We start from the raw sequence: 25,519 nt of genomic DNA on the forward strand, positions 1-25,519 counted from the left end.
CTGCCTGTTGCTGCACAGGCATTGCAGATGTCTAATGCACATGGTGTCCCTCTGGTTAGTGAGCACCCTCTCCAGTGCAGAAGTTGTGCCTTGGGTACCTGCTTTACCTGAGGGATGGAGGCACCTGAGTAACACAGTGTAGTGTGAGGTGAGAGAGAGGAATCCAAATACCCATCTGGAGACAGAAACCTGGTGAACTGAGTTTACTTGGAGGGAGGAAAATCAGGTTAGGTCAGTTATTTTTTGCTTGTTGTGGTGTGTAACTATCATGTTCTTCTTTGCACTTTGTACAGCTTGCTCATGAGAGTGAGTTTTATGGAGAAAGTTGCTATGTATGTAAAGACTGAGAAGGAAGGGTAGGTAGTGCTTTCAGCCTGCGCTCCCCACATACCTGCAAGAGAGAAGTTAAGGATTTTGTTACCAGCTTCTCCCTCTCACAAATCTCTAGGCTGCCTGCTCAGGTCGTGGCTAAATCTCCTGTGTTCAGACTGGCAAGGAACGATGCGTTTATAAGGCAGTTGTTATAACACAATATTCAAATTCATGTTTTATTGTTGGTAAATGGGGATTAAAGGAAGTTTTTCTCTTCCTCTGTGGGCTTCTAAGAGCATGTCCCTGACAATAAACATTAAAATTATCCTATGAGGGAGTGCATCCATACATAGGGTGATAATTAATGTGGATGAAACGTGAAAAGGTCAGGGCACCCTCTAATAAGAAAGCCTCTCCCTTCCTTAATTTCTCTGTTAATGGGTGTTTTCCTTAGCTAGGTCTAACCTAGGCGTGTTGATACCTGTTCCCCTTGAATAACCAATGCAATTAATTATTATATTATTGTTTATTTTGTATTTCTGTCTAGATACACCCATGAAGGTGAGGTTAATTTGCATTAGGTGCTATACAGATTTGTCATGGGAATTGATCATCCAAAAACTGTGCCATTTAAAAGATGAAAAGACAAGTTCTTCAAACAGTTCAGGGAGTATTTTGAGTTTTTCTTTCATGTGAATTTATCTCTCTGTACCTGCATGCCCAACAGATATACACCTTCGCAATCTGTCCATTGCAGTGTTATCCCATTACTCTTCTAACAGTAGCAGAAAAATTGCTAGGCTGCAGCCTTGTATTCATCACGCTCTCAATCCCAAGTTGCTGCTGCATCTCGCAGTGTATTTCGATTACCTTTTCCTGCCAGTGGCTTGCAGAGACGTTTGAGGGCTGGAGGGAAAGAGAAGCAGAAGAAGAATAGGTTTAGAAAACTGTGAGAGGATAAGCTTTGCTGAGAGAGAGGGATTGTTGATGTAGGTGTTTGAGAGGCATGTTGGTGGTTTGTATCTGCCCTCTGCATTCATATCCCCCAGGGCATCGGTTCTTCTTTCCCCCTTCTCCTCCTGTCCATCCAGCAAGAACAAATGCATGCTGTTATACACAGTGTATTAAACTGTTTAGGGCCTGGTTACAGCAAATAGAGCACAACCATTCCCAGTAGTCAGCTCTGCACATCCACATGTCCCACACTGCCAAACCACATTCGCATCAGTGCATTCAGGAGAAGAACCAGCAGCACCACCCCCTTGCCTTGCCAAAGGACAGGGTGCCCTGGTCCATTTGCCATCCAGGCTGGGCCACAGAATTCACTTTCGAAGTTGCTGCTGCTGATATCTCGTCATTGGGCTCGTCAGGCAGCTGGTGGGATTTTCCCTACAGAAAGGAATTGTGGTAGAAGCTGTTAGTGACAGTGAATTGTCCTTTTGAGTTGGTAGGTGCATTCATTCCACGTGTGCAAGGTGTTGCCTCCTTATCTTCAGCACCATTGCTTGCAGGGGGGCTGGCTATCTCAACACTCTGTCCTTCAGCCTGAATGAGCTGGAGAGTAATTCGTACCCTGGTGGAAAGATGGACCACTGTAAAGATAATGCTGAGATAAAACATGTTGCTTTAGAGTGCTACCAAATACCCCCAAATAATCATAATCCTTTTCAGCCAGTTTTTTTAAAGTGTCCATCTACTGGTTGCCGATTCCTTAATGGTTTTATATTGATTTTTTTAAAAACATTCACCATTGAACTTCTAAAATGTCAGAAATAATTGGGGTGAAGCAGGCCTTCTGATGGTCTGTTTATTTTGCAGATGTGGGAAGAATATCCTGATGTTTATGGGGTTAGGAGGTCAAACCGAAGCAGACAAGAACCGTCGCGATTTAATATAAAAGATGAGGTAAGGAAAAAAAAAAGAATGAGGGATTACTGAACATATAAAACCAGCCAAACCCAAAAAGCAAAGGCAGGTTTCATCTGCATTGCCTTGCAAACGCCGAGTCCTAGCTTGGTGCGTGGATGTTGGAGCTCACAGTTAAGGTCCCAGTCCTGCAGTTGGATCCACTTGGCTTGCGACCTCTGGAGTCAGCGGGACACTGCGTGGGCTGAGGTCTGCATGCACTGATCTGATTGCTGGAATGGGGTGTAATGCAAGTCATGCTCTGCTGTAGAAACATCCTGGAGAGAATGAGTCCGTGTAAAAAAAAAAAATCAAAACCAAACACAACACAATCCAACCAGGAATAAAGGAAACTTCCCAGAAACAGCTCATAACAACAAAACAGTCATTGTTGCCCATCCTGGAATGGATCACGCTGTGAGAAATGCATTTGTGTGTGTTCAGCTTTATGAACTATCACTTTTCTTTGGTTGAATATTGGGGAGTTTTTTATGTTTCAGTTGGAGGTGACAGTGGTCTGAGCCTGGCAGACAAACCTTCTAATTGTTCCTTTTTCAGAACATTGGGTTTTTTTCTGAAGATGTAGGAGTTAGCTGCTGCCTTCATTTGCATCTAACAGGCTTTCTGCATAGAGTTTTTCATCTGCAGGTCTTCAGGAAGGTTGAGTAGCTGTAGCAGAGGGGGAAGAAAACCAGGGAGAGGCTTAGAACGAGGTACAAAAATAGGCAGTTAGGACTCTGAAGATAAGCAGCCAGATTTTCAGCAAAGCGGGAGCCCAGTGGTGCTTTCTGGTGGTCAGGCTATTTGTGCTTCACCACTGAAATGTGCATTTTGATGCTTGAGGGGTCCGAGTCATGCGGCAAACGCAGGTCTCTGGCTCCTTGTTCTGGTGCGTTATTGTTGAGCCTTGCGGCACCCCCAGTGCCACCATCTGCCCCCCCGCCCCCTCCCCCCCCCCCCCAATTCTATGCTGGGTGTCCCGCATAGCAGCAGGTTAGGAAGGGGCTTGGGGCATATCATTGATTTAGCTTTTGTTTTCCTTTTCAAGTTCGGCAAACCCCAGGCTCGCTGGCCGCCTCTCTGTGCGATGCCCCGGCATGCACTGTGCTGGCGATGTCACACCCACTACAGACCTCCGCTGCAGACCCGAGTGCCCTGTTAGGGGCTCAGGTAAGTCCCATCTTTTTTTGTTTTACAATATTACGTGGTTTTGCAAATGTTGTTTTCTTTTTCGATATCTTTATTTCTTACTACTTAAGGTACGATAAAGTTAAAAAAAAAATAATAAAAAATCCGAGATGTAAAAACTTTGCTATACCACAAAATATTGTAAAAAACAAAAAAAAAAAGTCCTCCAAATGACCCCGCTGCCACCTTCGTGAAACGGAAAGACAAAATTAACAAAATTGGACCACCCCCTTACCTTCTCTCTCCCCAAAGTAATACTGACTGGTCCCTGTAGGGCAACTCCCATCTGCAGCAGAGTCTGATGGAGGGTGTGACGTGTCAGGAGCACAGTGCTGGGGCCTCGCAAAGAGCAGGAGGAGATGGAAAGTCTTGCTTTTGGAAGACCTAAATGCCAGCAGGGAGGAAATAGCATAGCTCGAGCCTGCATGGTGCTGAGCACTCCTTGCTGCGCTGCAGCTGGCAGAAACCCAAGGCGTTTGACACCTCTTAAGATTGCTTTTTACCTTTACAGGGTTAATCCTGTCGCCAGTGACCTGCTCTTGTGGCTTGCTGCTTGGGACTTCCAGCACAGTGTCTAGGAGCTTTTAATTGCCTTCTTCCCTAACGCTTCTCTGCAGTATTAGCAAACAGCATCGCCCAGGCAGCGTGGCAGGCTCAGAGCGCAGAACAAGAATCAGCCATCACACCTCCCCGCGTGCTGCCCCGTGACTCACCCTGGTCAGGGGAGATGGCGCGTAGGTAGAGGTGGTTCAGTTTTTGGGGCACTGTTCAATCACTAGTCTGTCCTCTGAGACCAGCAGTTTGGGTAGGGTTATTTCTGTGTTAGAAATGATTGCCTTGTTATGTCTGTGTTAGAAATGATTGCCTTCTGGGAACTGCCCAGAGGCCACCGGGCATGTTGTGTAAGTCTCTGAGCTGTAATCGGAGAGGGTGATAACTTGCGATCCATACTGAGGTGTGGGCTGAAAGATCAGGAAGCGAAAATGCAGTTTTGGGTAGGGGTACAGAGTTGCTCAGAGGACTAGAGCTGTCTCCAGGAATGAGAGTACATGTGAGTTTTTTAGTAAAAACAGTACTTGCCCATGTGTTTTCTTTGCAGTTAATAGATCAGCTTCAGGTTTCAGCCAGGGGATGCGAGACATGCAGAGCCAGGTGCCTTTCAGAGTATTCTGGGGCAGCCGAGAAATAAGTGTGCCCAAAACAGACACAGTGTTTTTACTATAAAAAGGATGGTTTCAGATTGGAGTTAGTAATAACTGGCATGGTGCATCTTTTCTGTGAGAGACCACAAGTCACGCACCAGAGGTGTTCCCAAAATACCGTTGGTTTTATTATTGAAAAAAAAATTCTGCTCATTTGCATTTTGATCAATGCTCTGCCTCGTGTATTTGCTGGAAGTTCAAACGCTACCAGTATCACTGGGAAAAAGAAGTTCAGAAGGCATAAGAAAACTAACCTGGCAAGCTGAGATTCTCCAGCTTTTCTGGAGCACTAGAGCTTGGCCTCTGTTAAGCCTGAAATGAGCAAATCCTCACTTTGACTTTAGTCTGAAATGTTTCTTTCAGCCTGTTTAAGCAAGTCTTCACCTCTCTTAGTAGGCAGTGTGATCTCAAGAGGCTCACCTGGACCATGCCAGTGGCCTTGAGTTTCCATTTCTTCTGCCCTGGGCTAGCAGTGAGGACACTCATGGACCATCTGTAGGACCGGAACTTCAAAGCTGCTGCTGTGTTGCTCTGCTTGGTGCTATCTATGCATGCAGCATCATTACGTTTTGTACAGTGTTGCTCCACAGAAAAATACAGCATAATTAATCTAGTAAAAGCGTGTGCACTTTATGTGCTGGGAGAGAGAAAGAATAAATTAGATGGGAGGAGTCAATGAAGCATGGAGAGGGAAGGCTGATGCCTTCAGCTGGAGGTGGGGAAAGCAAACTGTAAGAGTCCTGTTCCTATTCCAGTTGGAAGTAGTGGTGCAGGAATAAGTTGAGCACGTTTGTAGTGTTTGGTAAGGAAAGGGTGAACTAGGGAAGGCAAGTTATCTTTCCCCTTGGCCACAGCAGCAGCACCCCAGAGGGGCAGCCTGAGCCCAGCAGAGTTTTGCCAGTGCTGGTACTCGGGCTCTGAGAGTGAGCAATGTGCCGCCAGCTGGGCTGACAAAAGCCCTGGTGGGGACTGGAGACTGATTTTGTCGGCTTAGCTTGTGTCATTCAGGGAGGTGACGTTAATTAAAATTCCAAGTTGCATGTGATTTCCTAACTCGTCTGCATCCTGATGATGGTGGATGGCAGGCTGGAGTGCAGACGGGACCTCAGGTACGTGCTCTGGACCTGGTGTGCTCCCAGCTCTCCGGTTATCATCTGCACTTCCTTAACGGAGGAATTTACCACCAGTCAGAGCCTGTAGGTTGCTGTTGATACAAGCACAAGCTCTGTTTGTGCTGCAGAGTCCAGGGCAGAGGTGCAAATCTCACCCTTGGGCTGGTTTGAACAAGTCAGCTTAGAGTTTTGCAGCTGGGTCCTGAAATGTGGATTTAAGTGGTATTAAGAGGTTGCTAAAATGTGCTTATGCTTTTAAAAAGAAAATAAAATTATTATTTCTGTATAAAATGGTAGAAAGCTGGAGCCTGGCACCACAGGGTCAGAATGCCAGGAGGAGTTGGTGAGAAGGAGACGCGGGTCAGTGGTAAGCAAGGGAGCAGGGAGGAGAGGCTGAGTCACTGGTGGCTGCGCGGGGCTGCAGGCACTCAGCTTCCAGGCACTCAGGCAGGGAGGATGTGGGAGCGCAAGGCAGGCAGATGACTCAGGCTGGGGACTGGCTGCGTCAGAGGAGATAGAGCTGGGCTTGACACAAATCCAAAAAAGACAATGGTGTCTTTGAAAAACGTAACTGAAAGTGGCTGAATTGCAGTCACAAGTTAAATTTTTCAAGGCAGGAAGAGGTGAGGGAAAGATGAGTCGTTAAGATATGAGCATCAGCTTTGTAGAGGCAGCGACAGAGCAGGGGGAGAGTAGAGGCATTAGGAAAATGGACACTAGAAACTTGGAAAATGGGATTTTGGCAAAGAAGTGGAGTTAGTTTCAAAGAGCCAAAGGTTGTATTTGGTTTTCTCCAAATCTGATCTTATCTGACGCAGAGCAGAATTAAAATCCACCTCTCTTTACTTGTGGTTTGCCAAAAGACAGCAAAAAATAAATCTGCATTGAGGGAAAGCTCTCAAAAACCATGCCAAAATTGGAATGGCAAAGCATCATGCTTCAGAAGGGGGATAGAGATTAAAAGAGAAAAAAAAACTCTGCTTGTTGAAACTGAAATCTGTGGAATGCTTGGCTTATGTTGCAAGGGTAGGTAGGGCTCTCCATGGTGTTTGCCAGTCACTTGCTTCCTGGATGCTTGGTAAATAAGACAGGGATATCAGGCAGGGCTGTGAAACAGGTGGATGAACACGCGTTCATAGTAAGATACGGTGCAAATGGTGTTATTGTGTCACATGTAAATCTGACACCAAACCACAGTGAAATTCAGCAAAGCTGTTGGTCTAACATGACGTCCAGTATTTAAGTTTATTTTAATGGAAACACTGATGCAAGCGAGAGGGAAATTTCTGTTGGTGGAAGGGAAGCTGGAAAACAGAAATAAAGGATGCAGAGAGCAAGCAGAGGGGTGGGCCATGGCTCTCCAGAGCCTTGACTTTTTCATGTTGCAGCTCACATTATTTCACAAAATGCTTGTGTGAACAGCGCTCAGTTGCAAGCTTTGCTGGCTGTACCAGGAGGGTGGTGGGCATACCAGGAGATGCAAACTGAGGTACCCATGGTGATGGACAGACATTACCTAGAGCTAAATCTGAATACTGCAGCAAAAAGCAGTATGAAGCGGAAGATTTTCAACAAGTGTGTAAAGCAAGCAGTCTTGGAGGCTGCTTCTGTCATTTTAATGCTCCTTTAGAAATCTCGCATTGGTTTCTTTAGTTTTCTCCCTGCCATTTTCAAGTGCATAAGGCAAAGTCACCTCTGGGTTGAAGGGTGTTATTTGTGTGGTAATCTGTTTTTATGGTTGACTAGTTTTTACGAAAATGGGGTTGTGTACGACCCGCCTAAAGATTATTCTTTTTTTAGCTATCTTGGTCTATGGGAGTTAATGACGCCTACATTTAAAATAGTACATCAAGTAGTTAGAATATCTCTAGATATATTTAGCCAGAGAGACTTCACTGGTGGAGACTGGAGGATTAGGAGAGGGGAAAGCAGCAGAGCATGGCTCTGCCCCAGTCAGGTCCTCAGTGACTTGGGAAAGCAAGGACACTTGTGATGAGAATATTGTCTTTTTATTAGAATATCCTTCCTTATAGGAGTTTCTCTAATGAAGGCAGAGATCATAATGCATTTGTGTGGCTGCGAAAGTTTCTGCAGTCACAGAAACTAAGCCTGAACACCACCAAATATTGCAGGATTCCTGCCAAAATGGCAAGTATGGGCACTTGTGAAAGTACATTCAGCCACTGCACTTTTCAGTTAAAAGCTTTGTAAAACAGCTGAGCCTTAGCACTGTGGCAGGCCCTGAAAGTGCTGTCCAGAAAACACAAAGTCATGCTGCTGCCTGATTCTCGAGCATCAGGCGGGAGCAATGCTCACCTTGCAACTTTGGCAGAGGTGGCAGCAGCTGAGCCGCCCTCCCTGTCTCACTCTGGGGTATGTTTTGCCTCTAGTGCCAGGCAGTGCAAGGCTTGGTGAGTTAAATTCACCCCATGGTTTTGTAATCCATGGGGTATTGCACTCATTGCAGGTCTGCCTTGCCACTGTTGGGATGGCATCTGCCAGGTTTTGGAGGTTGATGCTAAGGGGGAGGTGGGTCGCAGCCTTGTGCATCCCAAGCTCAGGAACTGCAGGACAGATGTTGTAGTAAAGCTGTCCAGCGTTTTTGCAGAGAGTTACCTTCTTCATGCTGAGAGCACAGCAGCATTAACCCTGCAGCCGAGGTGGCGCAGAGGGAAGGGTACTGGGGAACTGGCTGCTCTTTTGCAGCCCCGTCGCACCAAAGCATCCTTCCAGCGCTGCAGTGAAAGACCAGTTGGGCTGTGTCCGAGCTCAGACCGCGTGCATGCGTTTCAGTTGCGTCCTTGAGGAGACAGTCCAGAGTGAAGCCTACAACCTGATTTTCTTTCTTTTCAATTAAAGGCAAGTAGTGAATCTGAAAATGAGAGCCCAAAAAGAAGAGGCCAGAAGCAAATGAAAAAAACGTAAGTTTCTAGGGAAAGGGTTTTGAATGGTGGTACTTTGTTTTGTTTTATTTTTCAGAATAGTGGTATTGGATTGTTTGAGAGGTGTTGTCAACAACACAACGAGCTTGTAAAATAAATTAATTAATATTTCCAGTAATAATACTTTGGATGACTGAAATTGAAATACGAATATGATCTACAGATGGATGCCATTTCCCAACTTTTGTTTTGTTTACATTTTCCCACTTTGCTTGTGACGGAACCAGAACAAGTCGGGTTCACTTTCTGTTGTCAGTCTTTTAACTTCTCCATCATGTACTTATTCTCCTTCAGAGATACTTAAAAATAGTTTAATCCCTTCTCCTCCCACCTTTTTGATTAACAGAGAATAAAATGCCAAACTTATCCTCTTTTATCTTTTATAACCCTCTGCTAAAACAAAAGAACTTCCATAAAGGATATTTTGGATGTCTGATCGCTGTAACTGAGTTCACTTACGGTCATATTTTACTGCCTTTTTCCATTTAATAAGTACTTTTTAGTTTTTCCAAACACTAAGGTGAACTGAAGGGAACTACAAGCTGCCTGCTGGAGAAAACTTAAACACAGCCACACAATCCTGCTCCCTTTCTCCTGTTTCTTGTCTTTTAATTTTTCATTTAGTTGTACACATCAGTGCAGGAGGGAAGGTAATAAAGTGCAGGGAGGACTGTGGTAGTATGGACCTTTCTCTCCCAGGCAAGGGGAATAATCCCTGTGGACTCTCCACATCCACTTGGAGAGAAGAGGGATTCCTTCAAAGGGTATTTCGGAGCTGCAGCTTTGCTCTGAATTGCCGGCAGAGAACATGCTTCCTTCTACTAATGGTATGGTGTGATTTGGCTTCATGCTTGGAAACTTTAATTGCCTGAATTTAGATGGCAGGAGACTTCTTGCTCTGTTTTCCAGGCTAGAAGGAGATCATGTAACAGTGCACGTTGTGGCTCGTACTCCCTAAGCGAAAGTGAGCACTTCTCAAGATTTTTCCAGCTCATTTCAGAAATGCAGAAGTGGAAAAGAAAAATAAATAAATCGAAGCACTTGCCCACTGAATTGTAAGAAGTACAGCTCTGCCGCAAGCACTGTTGTAGTATGTGTTAAGAGCCACTCTCACTCAAAATATACTGCCGCTACATGAAATAAAACCCAGGTGACTGCGGCTTCTTCTGAAAAGCAGAGAATCACACCATAAAATTCCCCATGCATTGCACTGAACAACCAAGAGTGCAGTTTTGAATTTTTTCTTGTAATTATGGCCTGCTAGTATTAACCTAGATGGCTTGGATATCTGCTTAGCCAAGTATTTGTGTTGAAATATGATTGCCATTCATGACCTACATTTCTGACCATAGAAATAAATGGAAAAGAGAGGTCTCTGGTGAAGAAGAGGATGAAGATGGAGGGGAGCAAGGCACCAGTGGAGAGAGTGAGCCTGAACCGAAGAAAGTTAAAGCAAGAAGACCTGCCCAAAGGAGGTAAGGAGTGGTTGGTTTAATCTCTCTCTTTTTCTACATACGTCTTTTCTGCCTGTGCTGGGTGGAGAGGTAATCTCTATTTGTTGCTGAAGAATGGTTTTTTTTTTTTTTTTTTTCCTGCAATATTACACTTGTTTACAACCTAGGAAACCTAGGACCTAGTTACTCTCTGGTCTACCCATTTCATGCTCCAGTGAGTGATGCAGTGGTTTCCATGGTAGTTGGAGTAGACTAAATCCCCAGGAGTCTAATATTAAAGATTCATGCTTTCTTAAAGACTTACTAAAATGGATGATTATGTAAAACATGTTGTATTATGGCTTTATTAATTCTTATTTTAGAACAGTGGCCAAAACTAGCGTTAAAAAGCCTCACAAAACCCAGCGTGGGAAGAAGAGAAAGAAACCAGACTCATCTGAAGATGATGATGATGATGAAGATGATGAGACTCCCAAGAGACAAACTCGACGAAGAGCAGCCAAAAATGTCAGGTATCAAGAAGTATGGGGTTGATGATGAGAGCTGGCTGGTTGGGAAGAGGGGGCACCCCAAATTCCCTGCCCTAGGCACTGACTCCCTGTGTGATCCTGCAGAAAGACTCTCCTCTGCCCTGCAGATTTCTGTTGGATGAGATGTAGTTCTTTTGACAGGTTCATGCTGCGAACATCTGACCTCTCTTTACCTTGTTTTGCCATCTCTAAAGGAGGGAATATTTACCAGTCCCACTTAGAGAAATGTGAGGAGGTTTGCATAATGTTTCTAAAGTACTCTCAGATGAGATTAAGAATTACAAATAATAGATTAAAGTGAGTAAAATGAGCTGTGCTAGATTGGACCAGTTGTCTGAAAGTGGCTGATAGGTGTCATGGTTTAACCCCAGCCAGCAACTAAGCACCACGCAGCCTCTTATTCACTGCCCACCCCCCCAGTGGGATGGGGGAGAAAACTGGGAAAAGAAGTAAAACTCGTGGGTTGAGATAAGAACAGTTTAATGGAACAGAAAAGAAGAAACTAATAATGATAATGATAACACTAACAAGATGACAACAGCAATAATAAAAGGATTGGAATGTACAAATAATGTGTAGTGCAATTGCTCACCACCTGCCAATTGACACCCAGCTAGTCCCTGAGTGGCGATCCCCCACTCCCCCCAGTTTATCTACTAGATGTGGCGTCCCATGGTATGGAATACCCTGTTGGCCAGTTTGGGTCAGCTGCCCTGGCCGTGTCCTGCACCAACTTCTTGTGCCCCTCCAGCTTTCTCGCTGGCTGGGCATGAGAAGCTGAAAAATCCTTGACGTTAGACTAAACCCTACTTAGCAACAACTAAAAACATCAGTGTTACCAACATTCTTCTCTTACTGAACTCAAAACATAGCACTGTACCAGCTACTAGGAAGACAATTAACTCTATCCCAGCTAAAACCAGGACATAGGTAATGCCTTGGGACAGAGCATTGAGACAGAGTGGAGGTAAAGCGTTATCCATTCCCCAATATACCTTCTCACGTTTTGGCAGTCCTAGTAAGGGACTCACAAAGAGCCACCTAAGACTATTTTTTGGTGGTTAAATGTTCATCAAAGATGAGAAGTGTAGTTCCTAGGGCAGTGTAGGCACCCTTGCAGCCTTTCGACGCTCTGCAGCCTCCGTTGTTAAACATAAAATAATCTTTCACTGGACAGAGGAGACTTTCTCTATTGGTGGTCTTGCTTCTGCTGCAGGGATTGTTCCACCTCCTCATGAAGCAGCTGGTGTTGGCCACGGTCAGAAAAAGTATATGGACAAGATGGAGTATTAATCTGATAAAGTGTAGTTATCTGAGTGTCTCAGGGAAAAATACTGAATGGCTAGCTTAAGAAATGCATGTGGTGAACATGCACTGAACCCCAGGATAAATGCTGGAGAAGGCTTGCTCCAGTCCATGCCATTCTGTGTGTTTCTGGACTGGGAAGAGTCAAGGGCTTTTTTATCAGTTTGGTTTTGATCTTGTTCAGTTACAAAGAAGATGATGATTTTGAGACGGATTCTGATGACCTGATAGAGATGACTGGGGAAGGAGCTGATGAACAACAAGACAACAGTGAAACTATTGAGAAAGTCTTGGACATCAGGCTTGGAAAAAAAGGAGGTGCGTAGCTCTGGAAAAAGCCTCTATTTCTGATGTCAATCATGTGCACTCACAGTTTCTCTTGAGCTGGTGCAATGCTTTTGCAGCTTCAAAGTGGGGCCAAGGGTTGTTTCAGTGCTCTTCACCCTTTCCTCTGTGCCTCTTATTTATGTCTTCTCGCAGCTTTTGTAAAATCTAGTATTGAAAAACCTAAAATGTCAAGTTTATGTGCTTGGCAGCTTTCATTTAGTGTGCACGCATTTTAAAGACACAGTCATTGTTCTGTAATTCTTGCTTTTCTCCTCTTTGAAATATAAAATAGATCTTCCAGTAGGGTCAGTTTTCATAGTTCCATTGACAAAGCCATAATGAAAATAAAGCCACTGTTTTGTTCTCGTAGCCTTACAAAAGTGTTTTTGTAGAACTGAATGGTCTTGAACATTTTCAAGAGACCTTTGAATTATACTTAAAGAAAAAGCATTTATGATAGATTTAAAAAGATTCTGTTGTATGGAAAACTTTTGTGTGCCTGTCTTACTGGGTTGCAGAATCTGTAGGATATTCTTTGTGCTGTCACAGAAGATGTATTAGAAAAATAACTTTCTCGTCTAATGCAGTTCGTGTCCACTGCTTGATAACAAAGGTACCAACTGCAGCCTGATTTCTTTTGCAGCCACTGGTGCTTCCACCACAGTGTATGCAACTGAAGCCAATGGCAACCCAAGCGCTGGCTTTGATCCTGAAAAGGATGAGGGAGAAGTTCAGTACCTGATCAAATGGAAAGGCTGGTCATACATCCATAGCACATGGGAGAGTGAAGAGTCCCTGCAGCAGCAGAAAGTGAAGGGCCTGAAAAAGCTAGAAAACTTCAAGAAAAAAGAGGAGGAGATCAAGCAATGGTATGCTTTACTTCAAGCAGTGATTTGGCCTTGGGCAGATCTTTTTTATCCAGAGGTTTGCAGAGTCATGACTGAAAACATTTGATTTCTTCTTGCAAAGCATGTTTCATCTAAAGTAATTGTTTTCGGTGAACAACACTCATGTCTCTCTTTGCCTACTGATGAACATCCCCCCTCATAGAGATGATGTCTGTGGCTGTGGTGTTGAAAGAGAGAGGAAGAGGCATGAAATCCACAAAATTGCCACTTCCCAGGCTTAAGGATTGGACGACAAATAAGTGGTGCACAGATTCTCCTGGCCCAGGAGGTGGCATGAGGGCCTGCAGCCTTATTAACCGTTGTTAATTATGGACTTGTCTGTATGCATGTTTTTGCATCAGTTTATGTCTGACCTCCCCAGGAACTGTAAGGGGAGCTACGGTGTTTTTCCAAACTGATAAAGCTGGAATAGCAGCTTCTGTCTCTGATTCTGGTTTTGAGACTGATTCTTGCAGCAGAATAAGGTGTCATTTAACAGGGAGACATTATGAACATCTCTGGCATTTGCTTCTCAGTAATGAGTTATGAATTAGGAAGCTTTAAGAAACATGTCCTATAAGGAGTAGCCTGCTTCAGTGACTTGTCTGAATGACAGAACCATGTAGGAAAGTAGTATTTCTATATGTGGCCTCCATGAGCATTATGACAGAAGCATTATAGTGTTTTTTTGTTTTGGATTTTTTTGCATCTAGGCTGGGCAAGGTATCACCTGAAGATGTAGAATATTTCAACTGCCAGCAAGAGCTAGCTTCAGAGCTGAACAAACAGTATCAAATAGTGGAGAGAGTAATAGGTAAGTGAACCCAACACTTTTGTAAAGGGGTGAAGTAAGGCATGGGAACTTCAGTCTCTAGTGACAGTAGAATGAATGCATGTCTCTTTCTTCTTCCCTGTCCTCCAGTATCTCTGGAGAAAAAACCTGGTGTTAAGTATATTTCAGTGGGTGAAATTCAGAGATATGAACAGTAGAAATCCAGGTTTACAGATTTTTATTTACAAGCAATACAAATCAATCACTCTCTTTGCCTGGAGTATGGGATGATACACTAGTTTGCAAGGGGATGTTGAAGGTGCTGCTGCTGAAGTTCTTTGACTTCAGCCCTTTGGATGCAAGGTGTTTGCATCCAAAGCAGTAGTACAGGCCTGGCTTTTGTGAGAACCACTTTCTGTGACGTGGTTGAGGATGTGGTTAGGCTGCAAGGCAGCTCAGGGGTTAGATTTTCATGATTACTTATTAAAAATAAAAACAGGACTTATTGAGCACTTCGGTCACATCAGTCAGAGGGGCCAGCATCCAGTTGTTTTGGGAATTGGCTCGGGGAGCTGTTGAACCTGTTTCCATACCATTCCTATACAAATGCATGGGGTGTGTGGCAGTGACAGCCGGCCTGCCCTGCTCCCTCTGCTGGCTGCCAGCACTCCAAACCCTTCCTTCCCTTCTCTCTGCAAACACAGCTGTGAAGACCAGCAAGTCTGCGACAGGGCATTCGGATTTCCCAGGTAAAGGAGCACTTTTTTTGGTCCCTCCAAACTTTTCCTTCTAGCCAAGACCTGTCTTGTGGTTGTACAGGTGGTTCAGACTGCCCCTGTGAACCACGCTTGTGGTTCAGCCACAGAACCACAGTTGCTGAGGTTTGGGCTTTTTTGCATATTTTGCAGCAAACAGTCGCAAAACATCCTCAAATGACCCAGAATACCTGTGTAAGTGGATGGGGCTGCCCTATGCCGAGTGCAGCTGGGAAGATGAGGCTCTGATAAGCAAGAAATTTCAGCACTGCATTGACAGCTTCAACAATCGTAACAACTCCAAAACGATTCCTACCCGGGACTGCAAGGTTTGCTTGCTTCTCTCCTGTTGCTGGGTTTCTTCAGGCTGGGTGATGATGCAAGCAGTGGGAATGTGAAGTTTTGTCATGATAAAAGTCAAGAGAACATTTTCCCATCCTTCCACTGGTGTTTGAATGGTGGTTTGCTCTTCTTGTATTGCACTTCAGGCAGAGATGTGAACCCCCTTTTGGTTTCATTTACTCTGCGCATAGTGAGAACATTATGTCCTCCTGGGGAGTGGGAGGCTTAATTAATTCTTGCAAAGTGCTTCCTCCTTAGAAGAAGCTGCTGCAGAAATGCAAAGTTTTAATATCAGTTGGATGAAAAAACAGCACACCTGGGAAAAGAGAAAACCTGCAAGATGCTGATATAGTGGAGGAGAGGGACAGAGATAAAGGGAGAAAACCCAGAGGACAAAAAAGAAAGTGGAGCTTGTTCCATCTAGTGTGCATTATGTACAACTTACTGCACTCTTGCGGGGACTCACAGCCGTGGTCATCAGAACCAGAGGACAGCAGGCAAAGCATAACACTGTGGAGTGGTTTTCTAAACTGCAGACATAAGTGCTGGCTAGGAAAATGTGGATGGACTTTAACCAATGAAAAGATATATATTCATTGCTGGATTTTCAACCTTACTTTCTTCAGTGGGCTTACAGCAGTGTGCTGACCTTCTTTTGCAGGTGTTGAAGCAGAGACCGAGGTTCGTTGCCTTGAAGAAACAGCCTTCTTACATTGGTGGTGAGAACCTGGAGCTGCGGGATTACCAGCTGGAGGGCCTCAACTGGCTTGCTCACTCATGGTGCAAGTACGTACAGCTGCTTTGTGACATTTGTTTTGTATCTTCTGGGTTTTGTCCCAGTAGGATCTGGCCTTCTTGTTTTCAAGTGAGGTCTTCACCCGGCCCTCTTCTGCAGGTTGAAGGACATTGCAGACACCGCAAGCAGGAACTATCTAAAGCATGAACCTAAGAAACCTTGTGCAAAAACAAAAAGCATTTTCCCTCTCTGGGCCTGTTCATGTGCTGGACTTCGCTGTTGTGTGAGCCTACTATGTATCAGCCCTAATTTTCCATTGCCTTAACTGAAAAAAAGGTTTCTGGCTCAGCATGCTTACACACTCATTGAAGTCTTTGAGAAATGTCCTTCTAAAATTAGGTCACTGACTCCCCTCTACCTTTGTCTTTGTCCTTGCTTGCCAGTTTGGAGTCATTATAGTCTGTTCATTTTTACAAGTTATTGTGCCATGTACAGTCTGGATGTCCCTGGGATCCACTCAGAAGTGTTCAGATAAATGTTTTTGCACTGCCCCCTTTCTGCCCCTGTTGTGGATTGCTATTCATGCTGGTGCACAGTAAATTAGTAGTGGCAGAAACATGCACTCAGACAGGATTTGTGTTTGTTCTCTTCCTTTTCAGGAACAACAGTGTGATCCTGGCTGATGAAATGGGCCTAGGCAAGACAATTCAGACAATATCATTCCTGTCATACCTCTTCCATCAGCACCAGCTGTATGGCCCTTTCCTGGTTGTGGTGCCCTTGTCCACTCTCACCTCATGGCAGAGAGAGTTTGAAGTGTGGGCACCCGAGATAAATGTGGTGGTTTACATCGGAGACCTCATGAGCAGGAACATGGTGTGTAATCAGAAAGCAAAGGATGTGGGGTTGGGTAGAAACGCTGGGTGCAAAGCAGCAGCTTCTGTGTGACATGGGTGACACACGTTCTGCTGGAGAGGCTGACGGATACTACTAGCAGTACTGCAGGCAGCTAAAGCTGGTGTAGCTGAGCACTTGGGTATAATTCGCTGCTGCGGGGACTTTCCTACCTTATTCCCCCTCTTAGAGTGAGCACAGGAGTACTGGCCTCTCTCAGAGAGTCTGGAAACCACTACTGTGCTGGGCTGAAACATGCTGCAGTAAGGACTATAGCAGTGTAAAAGTGCTTGCCTCCTATGTTCTGAATTATTCAGACAACAAAGCACACAAATGTTGTGAGTCTAGTGGTGTCAATAATGAGGTGATTCATTCATTTGGCAGATGGGGGTAATGTCACAACAGCAAGTTGTTTGACCTTATTTTGTTACCTGCACAAGGGCAGTTGAACCATGTGTGCACTAAAACAAGCTGCTCCTTGGGCATGCTGAGCTCATCAAATGGCACCCTGAACAACAGGGGTTTGGATTTGGTTGGAGTCTCTGTCTATAGCTACACTAAAATAACAATTGTTAACTCTTTCGATAACATTGGTCAAAATTAACATTTGTCTGCTCACAGATACGTGAATATGAGTGGATCCACTCTCAGTCTAAAAGGTTGAAATTCAATGCACTTATTACAACATATGAGATCCTCCTCAAGGATAAGGTGAGTAATGGTCCAAGGATGTTTTTACTCAGACTTTCACATGCAAAGGGGGAAGCCAGCCCCCAACTAGTGGGTTTCACCTCTTTCTTCTGTGGTGATGGGGAACATACAGCTACTATTTGCTTTTGCTTGCCAGTAATACAGAGGGAATGTGGGACACCCGTTATAGTGTCTTCACTCTTGTACTGCACAGCTGTGTTATTGTTTTTACTTATAAGACACCAGGCAGGGCAGTAGCTGGATTTTACCTGGTTTACTTTAGGCTAGTTAAAAGGACAAAATGTTATACTGAACCACTGGCCACAGTGTTAACAATATCTGGATTGTTTCACTTAGGAGAAATCTGTCTGCTTAGGAAATGCTAATCAGCCCAGCCAGTGCATCACTGAGTCCTAGCAGAGAATAAAGAGCTTAATAGTAATGCAAAAAAAAACAAATAAAAAAATTAAACCAAAACTCTCGGGTTACCTTAACTTTATAGGCTTGTTCGTCTGCTCTCCTGCTGCTGCTCCAGTGGGGCTAGTGCTACAGCAGGGCCCCAGGGGCATGGAGAAAGGATGGAGTAGGGGTCTGGGGGAGGACTCTGCTTTCTGGGTAAAGCAAAGTTAGGTTAAAATAGGTATACTTGCTGAAAAGCTATTCAGATATGGCAGGACCACTATACAGTATGGCTAATTTTCACCTTTCCTTTCCAGGAAGGCAAAACTAGTGTAGGTATCTTGGTCCCAAGGTTATGTTAACAAGAAACTCTTGTGACCCCAACTCCGTTGGTGGTGGGTCCAGCAGGAGGGCTAGGGCAGGACATCCTGGAAAGCGCACACTGCAGTGCTTTCTTGCCATGGAGAGGCAGGCATGTGCAAGGTGGTAGGGCTTGTCTGACCCATTGTCTCCTTGGGGCCTGTTTTTTTTTCTCTTCTTTTCCTCCAGGCTGTTTTGGGAAGTATTAACTGGGCCTTTCTAGGCGTGGATGAAGCCCATCGGTTGAAAAATGATGACTCTCTGCTGTACAAAACGTTGATTGATTTCAAGTCCAACCACAGGCTGCTGATCACTGGCACCCCACTTCAAAATTCACTCAAAGAGCTCTGGTCTCTGCTGCATTTCATCATGCCAGAGAAGTAAGTCTCCTTTTGGTCCTTCAAAAAACAACTCTGTGTCCATTCTTGTCTGTTAAATAGACTTGAGGGAGTGCAGAATGGCAGAAATTCCTGAATTAAACTCAGTGGAGTTAGAGCAATGAAAGGGGAACAAACATTGGTGGGGAAAATCAGAGGTTAAATAACTCACACATGGTGTATTTCTGGCAGCAGATTGAATGGGGAAACCTAATACACGCCTTTCATATCTGTGTGCTGTCTTAGTGCCATCTCTAAAAAGCTAAAACTTGTTTTAAGCAGTCATCTTGACCATTTCTGTGGTTTCCAGTACATTGTGGTTCAGCCATCCTCACCAACCATTTTATGGCAGTCTCTGGGAGTATTGCTCAAGGACGGTGCTGTCTAGCTGATTGTTCGCCTGTCCACATTATAACAAATGTTTTGTTTTCCTTAAAACAAAATGGGCTATGTGCATTGCTAAGACTAAGACAAGCATGCCCCAAAACTCATTAAAATTATGTTTGACTGCAAAAAGAGCTGTCCCCCACATTCTTTTTGTTGGATTATAGAAAGAGTGAAGGAAAGGTTTGAGGTCTCCCAAGTGGAGGAGAAGAGCAGATCTCCACATTTCAAAGGAGCTGTTGGAGGAAGCAGCAATCCAAAAGAGCCCTCAGAGCAGTGTAAAACATAGTGCAGTTGTCAAAGCCCTGCCTAGGGGATGGCACTGTAGAAGGTTCAGAAACTGCTGCCAGGTAAATGCCAGCAGGAGACAACAGAGCAGAATACTGGAACACTTGGGATTTTGTGTCCTGGGATTTAGTGTGAAGCTCAAAGATAAGATGTTAGGAAGGCACCTAAGCCCAGAGGGTTCTTAGCTTTGCCACCAATCTGTTCAGTTAGCCAGAGCAGAGTGAACCATTTATCCTCCACTGTATCTCAATTAAATTGATGATCTCCTGTCTTGTTGTGCAGCAGGAGCATATCCGATAGATGCTGTTTGGTGCGATAAGACAAGAGGTATTCTGACTCCTCTCTGCTCCTTGTTTCTGTTGCTAGGTTTGAGTTCTGGGAAGATTTTGAAGAGGATCACGGGAAGGGTAGAGAGAATGGCTACCAGAGCCTTCACAAAGTCCTGGAGCCATTTCTCCTACGCAGAGTGAAGAAGGATGTGGAGAAATCTTTGCCAGCCAAAGTGGAGCAGATCCTCCGGGTGGAAATGTCTGCTTTGCAGAAACAGTATTACAAGTGAGTCATTAAGTTATGGGGAGTGCCAGTAGAAATGGGCACATCTTTCTAGTGCCTTGGGACTGTGTTTCAGTATAGCTTGTCCTTCAGAATGCGATGTGGCAGCTGTCACTTGTAGTACCAGGAGCTTCCCAGTAGGAATCTGAGGTAGTGTAGTTGGTATCTTTCCCTCTAAAAAAGCATCTCCAGACCATTGGAGATGCTTTTGTAGAGTGATACAATTCAGCTGGTCAGCTTTGCAGGACGGAGGCTATGTCTTTCCTGGGGGAGTAAAGCTCCCCACAAAATTGGGGTGCTGTTTAATATTAAACTGTAATATCATCAATAGGAAAGGAAGATCAGGGTTTCTAGTGAGGAAACAGCAGTATTCTGTAGAAGAACTGAAGAGAGATGGATGGAGGGAAGTAGACTGATGCCTGAATAAGGTGACTCTGAAGGTTTTGTTCCTCCAAGACTCCAGCATGCCCACTCTGCACTGTGAAATGATCTTGACTTCTCATTTTCCTGCCTGCAGGTGGATTTTGACAAGAAACTACAAAGCTCTTTCAAAGGGAACGAGGGGGAGCACATCAGGTTTTCTGAACATTGTGATGGAGTTGAAAAAGTGCTGCAACCATTGCTACCTTATCAAACCTCCTGAGGAAAACGAGAGAGAGAATGGCCTTGAGACCCTGCAGGTGGGCAGTGTCTTTGGTTACCACCTTTTTTCCTTAACTTTCCTTTTTCTTCTGTCCTTCTACCAAGATAAGATCTGGCTCAGCTTTAGCTTCTGCAGCTTCTCCATTAGAAATAGTGATCACAACTAAGCCACTTGAATTTCCAGCCCCCCAATTCCACTGTAGGCAATGTTTTGTGGCCATCTACAGTGGGAGTTGCATGCAATATAAGATCTATCTTGGATGATTCATTATATGTGTGTCCTCTGCTGTGTAAATCCAGATGATTTGATTAGAAATGTATGGGACAAGCATGACCCCAAAAGAACCAGATCTCTGCATGTGTCTGTGTAATGTATGTAAGGGTAAGACTGGAAAGCATCAGCTGGAATGACGGTTACTCCTTCAGTCTCTGATCAGGAGCAGTGGAAAGCTAATCCTCTTGGACAAGCTGCTGACCAGGCTGCGGGAGAGAGGCAACAGAGTGCTGATCTTCTCCCAGATGGTGAGGATGCTGGACATCTTGGCAGAGTACCTGACTATCAAACACTACCCTTTTCAGGTGAGAAACATCACCATGGAAAACAGTCGGGTTGACTTGAAGTGCAAGAAAATGCAGTGGGAAGCCTGGGCAATGGGAGTCACTGAGTTTCCCAGAGATTGGTGGTTGGGATTACAGGTTGCACTTATTGAAATACACTGGAGGGAAGTGGGAAGTCCCTTCATTTCATTGCAGCCCCATCTCTGCAAAACACCCCCTCTGACAGGCCCCTGCTTCGGGCTGCGTCCTGCGATAAACCCCGAGGAGAGGATAGAAAACGCAGAGACCCTGGCTGGGAGCCTGTAACGGGAGCTGCAGTGTCACCCGCTGTGTGACTGTTGCCTGAGCATACACCCCTCCTGCCCTTGCGGCACAGCGGGCTAAGGCAGTGCAGTTATTTTTAATTGGCGGTTATTTTTAATGATTAAATGCTGCAGGCAGGGAAGGGGGCTGTCGGGCTCCCAGAACTTGGGTGCAGCAGTTCCTCAGGGCTCCTTTACCTTCTTTCTTTTATCATTATTGTTGATTTTTCTAGCGCTTGGACGGCTCGATCAAAGGGGAGATCCGAAAGCAGGCGCTGGACCACTTCAACGCTGACGGCTCTGAGGTACCGCAGCTGGGGCTGTCCTGCCTCAGAAGGGTCTGGGTGGGCTGCCTAAGCAGCAGACATTTACAGCTGATCTGCAGGTGGTGACTGCCAAGAGGGGATTAGTTCAGTTCATTTCTTTTTACAGGACCTCAGATACTTTTAAAGACGCAGATATAGAAAGTTTTGCAACTAGCTATATTGCTTCTTTTCAATCTCCCGCATCCAAAGAACAGGGCTGCAAGTCACATCGCCAGGAAGTCCTGAAGAGGCCAGGAAGAGCCTGAATTTAGCAATTCTCTCCCCATGGTCTGGGGAATGAGGAGGTTGCTAAACGATTCCTCCAGTCTGAAGCTGGTTTTGGATATGAAATGGCAGAGGCAAAAGGGGGATTTTAAGCATTGGCAGGCAATGGAGTCTGGTGTTGGAGGTGAAAGTCTCCAGCGTAATAGGAGAGGGCATCTCGTCTGGGCTTGCTGACTCACAGTGACTGGTGTGAGGCGCTTGTTTTGTGCCACAGTCAGCCCAGTCTTGAGAAATACCCGTCCTCGCTCCAGAAGCCTGGAATGGGGGGAATCTTGTCTGACATAGGAGATACAGCTAGGTCCTTCATGGTAGTGGGAAGGGTAACAAATAAAGGTGAGGAGATGACAGCAGTGTGGGTGGGAAAGGAGCAGGAATGCCCACAGTAGCTGCCCTTTCCCCCTCTCCTGGGGTTGTCCATGGGGGCTCAGACATCCTGTCTCTAACCTGGCACCCTGTGCCCTTGGGCAGTGACTCAAACAGTCTGTTAGCTGCTGATCCGGCCCCCAGCAGGTTTCATGCAACAAAAAGCATGTGTTTGCCTGCTGCCTTTGTAGGATCCTGGTGGGCAGCATGGTTTGACCTTCAAAAGCAACTCCAAGGTGCCCTTGCCCTGAGCCGTTTGCATTGCTCCCCCATAACTATGCAGGCCAGGCTGTTTCTGGAATAGCATACCTTTCACCCCTGCCAGCACCGCCTCACCTTGTGTGTCAGCTTAAAGAACGGTGGTACTTAGCCTGCCTGAGTAGAGTGTGTGGGAAGGAAATCCTTTTTCTGCTTAAGAAGCACAAGTGCAACAGAGCCCTCCTTCAGTTTCCTTGAATAGCTTTGAAGTCGCCACTGCTATTTTATGTCCACAGTTACAGGCTGGCTAACTCACGGATGCTTTTTTTTCTTTTCCTCAGGACTTCTGTTTCTTGTTGTCAACACGAGCTGGTGGGCTGGGAATTAATTTGGCCTCTGCTGATACTGTTGTTATCTTTGACTCGGACTGGAACCCCCAAAATGATCTTCAGGCTCAGGCTCGGGCTCACCGTATTGGACAAAAGAAGCAGGTTGGAAGAGTTTCCTGGGTCATTTTCTCTGTGGTTTCAGTGTGGGCATCTAAACAGGCTCCCACCTCACCAGAGCTTCTGAAAACATGGTCTTTTTGCCCTCAGTCCTGAGTCCTGAGAGTACTGCCAACTCAAGAGAAGCTCATTTAAAAGCCAGGAAACAAAAGTCAGCCTAAATTTGCCAGATGCCAGGTTTTTCTGTTGGCTTTGGGTCCTGGCATGGTTCAAAACCAAGAACCCAGCCCATGGCATTGCACTTCTCAGCCTAGTGGACTCTGTTCTTTCTTGCCCTGAAAAACTTGGAGAGTAGAATATCCACCCTTAGTAGGGTTTTATTAGTTATGTGAAAAGTCTGATGCTAGTTTGGATTTAGAGTGATTGTTTCAGAAGATTTTTGCTCTGTGCTTAGTCACACTGCAGGATCTGTGTTAGTCTGATTTTAGCTGATCCCCCTGAGATATAAAAAGTATGTGAAGGTTTTTCTAAAAAGACACATCTGTGTATGAAGGAACCATGTCAGCAGACTAGTCTGTGAAACCACTGAGGGATGCATCACTGTGTCAGCAGAGCATGTTCAGGTCCAGGAAATAGCTCTGTTCCTTTCTTGCCCTTCAGGTGAATATTTACCGCCTTGTCACAAAGGGTACAGTAGAGGAGGAGATCATTGAGAGGGCCAAGAAGAAAATGGTGCTGGATCATTTGGTTATCCAGCGTATGGACACCACTGGCCGGACCGTTCTGGACAACAACTCTGGGAGATCTAAGTAAGTGATGGTTTCAGGAGGCAGAGATGTCTGGTACAGCATGTGGTATAACCAGCTTCATCTGCTGGTATCTCACAATATTTGTTTGATCGGGTACAGGGCAGGAGGCTAATAAATGATGGCAGCTTCCACTGATTTGGCTTATGCAACCATTAATTTGGACACATAGGATAAAGATGATCAGAAATAAAAAACTAGTTTTAATATGTTACTTGTTTCTCCTCCTGTGGTGGTGGTGGAACAGCTGCAGTTTGGCAGTGACCTCAGACTCTCCCAATTTCCACCCAATAGATAGAGGTTGTCCCCTTTACAGTGGCTCTCTGTGCTAGAGCAGGAAAGAGATGAATAAAAAAGCTTTTTATAGTGCTGGGTAGAAAACTTACTTCTTGCTTTAATTAGGAAAAACTTTGGTATGGTTTTGTGCTGTAGCAGTGCTGACTTAACAGCCCAAAAACCATTTTCCTTCTCATTTGTTCTTGCAGCTCAAATCCATTCAACAAAGAGGAGCTGACAGCTATTCTGAAATTTGGAGCTGAAGATCTCTTCAAGGAGCTTGAAGGGGAAGAGTCAGAGCCTCAGGTAGTTTGAAATTGAAATCACGTAGGTGTTTGTAGTCCTCTGCAGGTCTGCATGGGGGATCGTGTGTGCTCCTTCTTTGTACTTGCCCTATGCATGAGAGCAGGTCAGTCAATAGGGGGCACGTGTGAGTCCAGAGAAGCTGAAGAAAGAGAGCTCTGGGGTTGGGGGATCAGGGGGTTGAGGAAAGCCTTGTTGTTTGGGGTTAAATAGTAATGGTCACCAAGAGAGTCCCTTGGCTCCCAAGGGTTCATTATATAGTTGTAGCACAGCCTGCTGAAAGCTCCTTTTCCTGCCTCCTGAGCACTTCTTCAGCATCCTTTTTGGGTTGTTCTCATAGAAAGGCAGGAGTCAGCACAGTAAAGTCAAATAGGTTGCTCTCTTCTGCCTCAGTGCAGCGTTGCTAGACAGTTTAGTATTAAGTGCTTTGACTAGTTCTCTTAATGGCCTGAGTAGCAGAGCTTCCCCCAAGGGAAACAGTCCACAGTTAACACATACCACTGTCTGGAAATTTTCCCTGCTGCACAGCGTTTTCTTCTGTCCTATCATCCTTATTTATACTCTTTTGTACCACTTGAGATAGGTCATCCCTGCCCTTGATGATGACACCCTGCAGATATTTGCACTTTATTTAGCTCATATCAGCACAGTGTGTGTTTAGCTGTTGCACCCCATGAGTCTGTTCTCAAAGCCTCTTATTTCCTACTGTGCTCGGCACCCTCAGCTTGATCACTCTTTCTTTCTGACTGATAGGAGATGGACATTGATGAGATTTTGCGTCTGGCTGAAACACGAGAGAATGAAGTGTCCACCAGTGCCACCGATGAGCTCCTCTCCCAGTTTAAGGTATGGACCCCCAGGCTCTGTAGTGGGGTGCAGGAATGTGGCTCCTTATGTCTTGCCACGGTGGTAAGGTCAGTAACAGACAGGACAAATCAGGCCTGGTTAGAGGTGACTCCTGTACAAAGCAGTTCGCTGAGGGGTTGTCTGGGTTCGGTAGCTGGGGAGATACGTAGCTATTAATTTAATTTCAAATAAGTGATTTTGAAGGCTGTCAATTAAATGCAGAATTTGCCAAATTTGGAAACAAAACCGGTTACTTACACAGGCTCTGCAGTACTTCTTAAACTGCACATACTTCCTCAAAAGCTGTTAGCCCAAAGACATGGCAAGGAACAAGGAATGCAGTGACATAGGGATCAGTTATAAAGTAGTTATGGAAATGTTGGCAAAATTCCCGTGGGGAAGGAGATGAGGCTTAGCAGACAGCTCTAGGGTATTCTTGCCAGGGGAAGGAATTTCTAAAAGTGTTCCTTTGCTTA

At 45.1% G+C, this 25,519-nt stretch overlaps 1 protein-coding gene across 11 annotated transcripts in view; it reads left to right on the forward strand.

The window, feature by feature from the left end:
* CHD2 (chromodomain helicase DNA binding protein 2) overlaps positions 1-25,519 on the forward strand; it is a 91,599-nt gene that overhangs the window by 49,861 nt on the left and 16,219 nt on the right. For 7 of the 11 annotated variants that reach the window (XM_049813400.1, XM_049813402.1, XM_049813401.1 and 4 more), the window contains 21 exons: positions 2,131-2,217; positions 8,579-8,640; positions 10,014-10,136; positions 10,478-10,627; positions 12,135-12,268; positions 12,921-13,146; positions 13,878-13,978; positions 14,641-14,685; positions 14,845-15,020; positions 15,695-15,819; positions 16,429-16,645; positions 17,285-17,374; positions 18,302-18,492; positions 19,528-19,716; positions 20,231-20,393; positions 20,782-20,934; positions 21,449-21,520; positions 22,708-22,857; positions 23,473-23,621; positions 24,104-24,200; positions 24,951-25,043. In XM_049813400.1, coding sequence (XP_049669357.1) covers positions 2,131-2,217; positions 8,579-8,640; positions 10,014-10,136; positions 10,478-10,627; positions 12,135-12,268; positions 12,921-13,146; positions 13,878-13,978; positions 14,641-14,685; positions 14,845-15,020; positions 15,695-15,819; positions 16,429-16,645; positions 17,285-17,374; positions 18,302-18,492; positions 19,528-19,716; positions 20,231-20,393; positions 20,782-20,934; positions 21,449-21,520; positions 22,708-22,857; positions 23,473-23,621; positions 24,104-24,200; positions 24,951-25,043 — 2,793 coding nt within the window. Of the gene's footprint in view, positions 1-2,130; positions 2,218-3,265; positions 3,388-8,578; positions 8,641-10,013; positions 10,137-10,477; positions 10,628-12,134; positions 12,269-12,920; positions 13,147-13,877; positions 13,979-14,640; positions 14,686-14,844; positions 15,021-15,694; positions 15,820-16,428; positions 16,646-17,284; positions 17,375-18,301; positions 18,493-19,527; positions 19,717-20,044; positions 20,163-20,230; positions 20,394-20,781; positions 20,935-21,448; positions 21,521-22,707; positions 22,858-23,472; positions 23,622-24,103; positions 24,201-24,950; positions 25,044-25,519 lie in introns of those variants that run through there. The other 4 variants (XM_049813406.1, XM_049813408.1, XM_049813407.1 and 1 more) reach the window with 3 other exon arrangements.

The sequence above is a fragment of the Accipiter gentilis genome, chromosome 10, assembly GCF_929443795.1.
Source record: "Accipiter gentilis chromosome 10, bAccGen1.1, whole genome shotgun sequence".
Lineage (NCBI taxonomy): Eukaryota > Metazoa > Chordata > Aves > Accipitriformes > Accipitridae > Astur > Astur gentilis.